We start from the raw sequence: 7,509 nt of genomic DNA on the forward strand, positions 1-7,509 counted from the left end.
CAACTCGGGCGAGCTTGTTCTCACGCTTTAGGTTCCCAGCGCGAGTTGAGACGTTTTGAAGCGGTTTCACAATCGCAGAAAACAAAGCGCGGCAACGGCGGTCCCTGTCACACAAACGACGGACATGTATCCATGAAAATATGGAGAAGCCGCCGATGCTGTTGGACGTTTAGTTGTAATTTTGGTGTTCGAGCTCCTTCTTCCTTCGCCACCTCGCTCAGACGACACGTCGCAGAGGAAGTGGCTCACAGCAGGTGACGTTTGAAAATGTACGTTTATATTTTAAGAGGGCTGACAAAGTCGAGTAGAAAGTAGGAAAGTTGAAGTCGTACCCGTCTCCCACGACCACGCACTTGATGGCCTGCATCTTGGTCCTCTCGTCCCACACACACACACTCACACACACTCTCAGAGGCAGATCAGTGTGAGACTAAGGAAATTGTAACACACACACTCACACACTCCTCCTCCTGCTGTGTAGTTAATGCGCTATAAAATCCCCCTGAAGGTGTCGCCATCATCATTCCTTTTTAACTTCCTCTTTCACTTGCTTGCTGAATGGGCTTGATTTTTTTAATTAATTTTTTTATAAGACTTTTTTTTTTTTTTAAATAAAATAGAACATGTTTTTTTTCTTTTAAAAATATTCTATGGTAAATATTTTATGTTGTGTAAAATGTATATGAACTAAGTCAGTCTGTATGTCCATGACAATATTAGAAACACATTTAATTAGCAGATGAATGTGTTTTTGATGAGGTTGTATGTAATTATTGATATAATAATATATCATTGTTTGACATTTTTAAAACATCATTCAATCAATCAATCAATCAATGTTTATTTATATAGCCCTAAATCACAAAAGTCTCAAAGGGCTGATCATTAAATAACAAAGATTGAGCCTGAAACAACCTGGTAGATTGATAGATAAATATCGTAAGACAAGAATATTGATAACAACATACAAAAATTATATAATAAATGATATGTATATATATGTATACATATATAATATACATACAGTATGTATATTTATATATGTATATATATATATATGTATATATGTGTGTGTATATGTATATATACGTATATATATATAAATATATATCTGTATATATATATATATATATATACATATATGTATATACATACACACACATATATATGTACAAATATATATACATACATACATATATATACATATATATGTGTATATATATATATATATGTATATATGTGTATATTTATACATACATATGTATATATGTATGTATATATATACATATGTATATATGTATGTATATATGTGTGTATATTTATACATATATATATATGTGTGTGTATATATATATATATATATACCTGTTTATATATACATATATATGTATATAAGTGTGTATATATATGTATATATGTGTGTGTGTATATATGCGTGTACTATATATATATTTATATATAATCGTATATATGTATGTATACGTACCTATGAGTATATATATATATATATACGTATATATGTGTATATATATATATATATATATATATATGTATGTATACATTAAACGTGGTTTTTTTTAATAATTTTTTTATTAAATCAACATAGAAAAAAACACACCATACACTTTCAACTAGTGCATCAACCCCAAAAAAAAGCCCTCCCTCCCCCATTCACACTCATACACACCCACTCACACAAAAGGGGTTGTTTCTTTCTGCTATCAATATTCTGGTTCCCACAACATGGACAACACTTCTGCAAGGTTCACAGTCCCTGAAGCACACTTGATTGTTTGTGCTGCTGGTCCATTAACATTTTCATTTAATTACCATTTTTTCTTTCTTTTTTTTTATGTAATTATTTTTATATTGTTTTACTTTCTTTTTTATCCAAGAAAATATTTATTTATCTTATCTAAAAAATAAAAAAAAGAGGAGAAAAAAAAAAAAAGGACCTTATCTTCACCAGACCTGGATGTAAATGAAATTAGCTTCGTTTAAAGGTTTTTAAAAAAAACAAAAAAACAGGTCCAGTCCAGATAATGTCCAAGTCGGGTCCAGCAACACACACCTTCATTCATGTACACTGAGAAAAAAAGAAAAGAAAATTGTGTCCATTCATCCATCCATTTTCTACCGCTTATTCCCTTTGGGGTCGCGGGGGCGCTGGAGCCTATCTCAGCTACAATCGGGCGGAAGGCGGGGTACACCCTGGACAAGTCGCCACGTGTGTTTTTTAATATTCACTTCATCCAACGTAGAATTAAACAATTTTTTTCCCCAAAGTATTTAATTTCAATATACTTTTTTTGTTATTTTGTAGGAGAGTTTGTTGAATCCAAGCATCTTAACATTTTTGTTTTAAACACGCTTTCATTCATGTCTGTAATGTGACTTTACAACCACTAGAGGGAGCCAGAGCCTGATTTCAACTTAACCAAAACTTTGACTTGGTTGCGCAAGACCAAGAGAAAACTGTTTTTTCCTTAGAATACACTTTATGATGACGATGTTAACCTATAAAAAAAATACATATTTTATTATTATTATTTTTTTAAATTTTTTATATATATATATATATATATTTTTTTTTTTTATTATTTTAATTTTTTTTACAAAAACAACCACAGCAAACAACAACAATAGAGCAACATCAGCAAATAAGACATGTACAAATATGATGGTAAAAGTAATCGCAAATAAGCAGTTAGCGAAAAATAAAAAATAATACAGAAATGACAATGAGCATTATTACACTACAAATGGATCAATACAAATACCAATAGAAATAGCGCTATTGATAAAGAACACTACCAATACTTTACCTTTATTATCAACAATACAGTTGTTCAAGTGGAACAATACATATACGTAATGATAACTTGACATACGAAAGAATGCAGAAAAATGGAGGGGGAGAAAGAGAAGCAACCTACATTAACCTTGTAGATTGTTATAAAAATATATATTTTCAACAAAAAGGTCATAGTAGATTTCGAGTGCAAGCTCAACGTTTCACACTTGTTGCACACTTCAGGCTGCGTCATGTGACCACAATGCAACCTTTCAACACTTCCTGTTTCCTGCAGGTCGGGACAGGATGTGACTTTTGACCGACGTCACTGGAAGTCAGGTGAACCTGTGACCTTCCCATGAGCTGACACTCACATGGCTGCAACGGCTGTCAAGTGGGTGCAGTAATTGAATTTATAAATAATACAGTGCATGGTCTGGGTTAGTTCTTGCCACATCCTCATACAGTATTATCTGCTCACTGATGCCACCTGGGGGTTGTTTGCCACACTGCAGCGAGTCCTGCATAGTTGCACTCCTTATTGATTCAGTCACACGCAGGATTCTCACAGGAATGAGGCAGAAATACAACCTTACCATTTGTATCGTTAAATTAATTAGTTGTTGTAGGAGTCCAGTCAGTGGGGAAGCTAGCAGATGGCTTCCTGATTACCCGCAATTACCAGGAATTTCCCTCCATTGAAAATTAATGGACAATGTACAAACCTCTCCATATCTTACATTTATGAATTTCCAAAAAATATTTTAATATGATTGGAGTAGTTTTTTTTAATGTTAATATTTTAAGAAGTATCATTAAAAATAAAAATAATAATAAAAAAAACTATTGTATTTGTGATGACCATCACTTGATATATCTTTTTGCACCATATGTTTATATTAATGTACTTTATTTGTTATTATTGTTTTACAGTTATTTTAATTGAGACTTCTCATAACGATGAAGACGATGAAAATTCAAGGATTCGTGAACTTTATTGTCATTGAGATAATACGAGATTTAGAACCCAAAGTCTCAGATTAGGCCCAATGAGTGCCACAAGAACAATAATATAAACACAATAGGATATTAATAGAGTAGGTTCTAAATAGAATTGAATAAATGGAATAATTTGTGCCCCTGGAGTGCACAATAAGCAAATAAAATCCCAGTTGAGCACAGGTGGTTGTGATGATGAAGCCCAGGAAAGATCTCCCACGAGGAAACACTGCATGCTTTGTGAGGTTTCTGATGACAAAAAAATGGAACATTCCGTGACATTCTCAAACAGGTGTACCTCATAAAATGTCTGTAAGGACTTAAAATCTTTGGTCTGAAACATTCAATGTCGAGTTAGTGAAACAACAAAAATAGACAGGCTTTGCTACACATCTTAAAATAAAGCCTTTAGTCAGCTGCATGCGCGGGAGCTTTAAGTTTGATATTTTAGTTTTTCTTCAGCGAAAATCAGCGAGCATTTTAGTCGCATTTGCGACTAAAAATAGTTTGTGGGAGTTTTGGGGGAAACTAAAAAATAATGCAGATTTGAACCTTTCATCACATTTTGATCCCAAAACAAATCCATCCAAAGTTGATCAAACTAGAGTACAATAGCATTTTTGAAATAAACTTAATCCATAACCATAACCAAATGGACTGTGATTGTGAAAGGGATTGACGCGGAATTGTCACTCTGTGTGTTGATCTTCCTCCTCCTTCATGCACACAACACGGAATAAACAAAGTCATAGTTGGGGGGACTGGTCAGTAGGGATGATGTTCGAAACCGATTCTCCCGGTTGTTCGATAAGAAAAGAACCGATTCCGTGGACTCAAATCCCTTTTTGAGAACCGGTTCCCGTTATCAAGGCCACTATGGTAAAGAAAAAGAGTTGGTTCGTTATTCGAATCCCTGGGAACGAATCCCAAATGGGCAATGGTATGCCCATTTGATTGTAGACTCTTACTGACACCTTGTGGCGATATGAAAATACTACGCGTCAATAGTTTGGGCACTTCCGGGTTGACGATGTTAGTTCAGTTCATGAGACAATTGAGAAGTAGACAAGTTGTGTTAGCGCTTACAAGCCTTGGAAAAGATAAGTCTGTAAGTAAACTGTTGAACTTGTTTATGTAACTCAATATTAAGGTGGAAAGTGGTTAAATTTAATAGTAAGATGTTTATTGAAAAACGATTTTTGTGCACTGTTTCAATGGATGTTTTGAGGCTGCCAGTCGTGTATTTCCACCATTGAAATAGTTTCAACACTCAGAAGTATTTGTTTGATGATATTACTGTATATTTGTGTGAAGCTAATATTTACATATTGTGTATTACATTTCAGTATGTTAATTGAATCACATAGCTTATACATTTGTCATTGTGTGTATTTCAGTTTAAAACAAACAAAAAAAAATAACAGTCCAGTGCAAGACAAAAGTAAAGATAGGAAAAGACAAAGCAAGATCAACAACAATAAAGAGCCTACATGGATTAATCTGCTTTGGAACTTTATTAGACGTCTTGGATTGTTTGTTAGCTGTCTGCCTGTGTGTGTGTAGTTAGTATGTTCCAATAGCAGCAGAAGTGCACTTTTTGGAGAGCTGTATTATTTTCAGTTTTGTGCCCAAGGGACTGATTTTATTTAACACTATATTATTATTTATACACCTATAGTGATCACAGAGACAGGTTGTTTTTGTGTTACTGTATATATTTGTTTTTCTGAAAAATCCCACCTAATATACTTTGGGTAACAACAGTCAATATTTATTATATTTATTTTTTTAGGGGGGGTAACAGTCAATATTTATTTATTTATTTTATTTTAGTTTTTTCTTATAAAATAAAAGTGAGCTTTTGTTAAAGGGGAACATTATCACAATTTCAGAATGGTTAAAACCATTAAAAATCAGTTCCCAGTGGCTTATTTTATTTTTCGAAGTTTTTTTCAAAATTTTACCCATCACGCAATATCCCCCAAAAAAAGCTTCAAAGTGCCTGATTTTAACCATCGTTATATACACCCGTCCATTTTCCTGTGACGTCACATAGTGATGCCAACACAAACAAACATGGCGCATAGAACAGCAAGGAATAGCGACATTAGCTCGGATTCAGACTCGGATTTCAGCGGTTTAAGCGATCCAACAGATTACGCATGTATTGAAACGGATGGTTGTAGTGTGGAGGCAGGTAGCGAAAACGAAATTGAAGAAGAAACTGAAGCTATTGAGCCATATCGGTTTGAACCGTATGCAAGCGAAACCGACGAAAGCGACACGACAGCCAGCGACACGGGAGAAAGCGAGGACGAATTCGGCGATCGCCTTCTAACCAACGATTGGTATGTGTTTGTTTAGCATTAAAGGAAACTAACAACTATGAACTAGGTTTACAGCATATGAAATACATTTGGCAACAACATGCACTTTGAGAGTGCAGACAGCCCAATTTTCATCAATTAATATATTCTGTAGACATACCCTCATCCGCGCTCTTTTCCTGAAAGCTGATCTGTCCAGTTTTGGAGTTGATGTCAGCAGGCCAGTGAAGCTAGGGTCGATAGGGGGTTTAGCTCGCTCGTCTGCGGGAACAAACTGCCGCCATTGCTTGCCGTGCTACCGAGGCCCTTTGTCCCTGAATTGCTCACACACTCCGGCAGATTCAATGGGGGTCTGGCGGCAGATTTCTTTGACTTTATTGTTGGAAATGCATCTGCTTTGAGTGTCGCAGGATATCCACACATTCTTGCCATCTCTGTCGTAGCATAGCTTTCGTCGGTAAAGTGTGCGGAACAAAAACGTCCAATTTCTTGCCACTTTGGCATCTTTGGGCCACTGGTGCAACTTGAATCCGTCCCTGTTCGTGTTGTTACACCCTCCGACAACACACCAACGATGTCTCCAAGGTACGGAAAACAGTCGAAAAAACGGAAAATAACAGAGCTGATTTGACTCGGTGTTTGAGAAAATGGCGGATTGCTTCCCGAGAGCGAATATTAGAAAGGCGTTTAATTCGCCAAAATTCACCCATTTAGAGTTCGGAAATCGGTTAAAAAAATATATGGTCTTTTTTTCTGCAACATCAAGGTATATATTGACGTTACATAGGTCTGGTGATAATGTTCCCCTTTAAAAAAATGAAACTCCACCAGGTTGTCGGGCCTTATTTTGAGTTTGTTGTTGTTTCCTGTGTGTAGTGCTTTAGTTCCTGTCTTGCGCTGTTATTTTGGTGACTTTTCCTGTTTTGTTGGTGTTCTCCTGTAGCAGCTTCACGCCTTCCTTTGAGTGTCCGCACCTGCTTTGTTTTCGCAATCAAGACTATTTAAGTTGTGCCTACGCCATCCTTCTTTGTCGGGGACATTGTTGAAGGTCATGTCATGTACGGGATGTACTTTGTGGACGCCGTCTTTGCTCCACACGCTGTAAGTTTTTGCTGTCGTCCAGCATTCTGTTTTTGTTGACTTTGTAGCCAGTTCAGTTTTACTTTTGTTTTACATAGCCATCCCTATGCTTCAGTGCCTTTTGTTGATTTTTGGTTTAAGTGTTACATACCTTTTTACCTGCATGCTGTCTCCCGCCGTGCTCTGCATATTGGGATCACGACAAACGGTCTTCGACGCGTTCCGACTTCTACAAAGCAACGAACTACCTGCTGCCACCTACTGTTATGGAGTATTATAAGATTACCCTGCCAAGCTCTACACAGCACA

The 7,509-nt window shown here is 35.8% G+C and overlaps 1 protein-coding gene across 1 annotated transcript in view; it reads right to left on the reverse strand.

Moving 5' to 3' along the window:
• The window catches only part of LOC133621840 (ras-related C3 botulinum toxin substrate 2), a 28,997-nt gene extending 28,534 nt beyond the window's left edge, over positions 1-463 (reverse strand). The window contains exon 1 of the mRNA XM_061984238.1: positions 333-463. Within this exon, the coding sequence (XP_061840222.1) occupies positions 333-367 (35 nt within the window). The 5' untranslated portion in view covers positions 368-463. The remainder of the gene's footprint in view (positions 1-332) is intronic.
• Positions 464-7,509: the final 7,046 nt, after the last annotated feature.

Source organism: Nerophis lumbriciformis, linkage group LG25, assembly GCF_033978685.3.
Source record: "Nerophis lumbriciformis linkage group LG25, RoL_Nlum_v2.1, whole genome shotgun sequence".
Taxonomy (NCBI): domain Eukaryota; kingdom Metazoa; phylum Chordata; class Actinopteri; order Syngnathiformes; family Syngnathidae; genus Nerophis; species Nerophis lumbriciformis.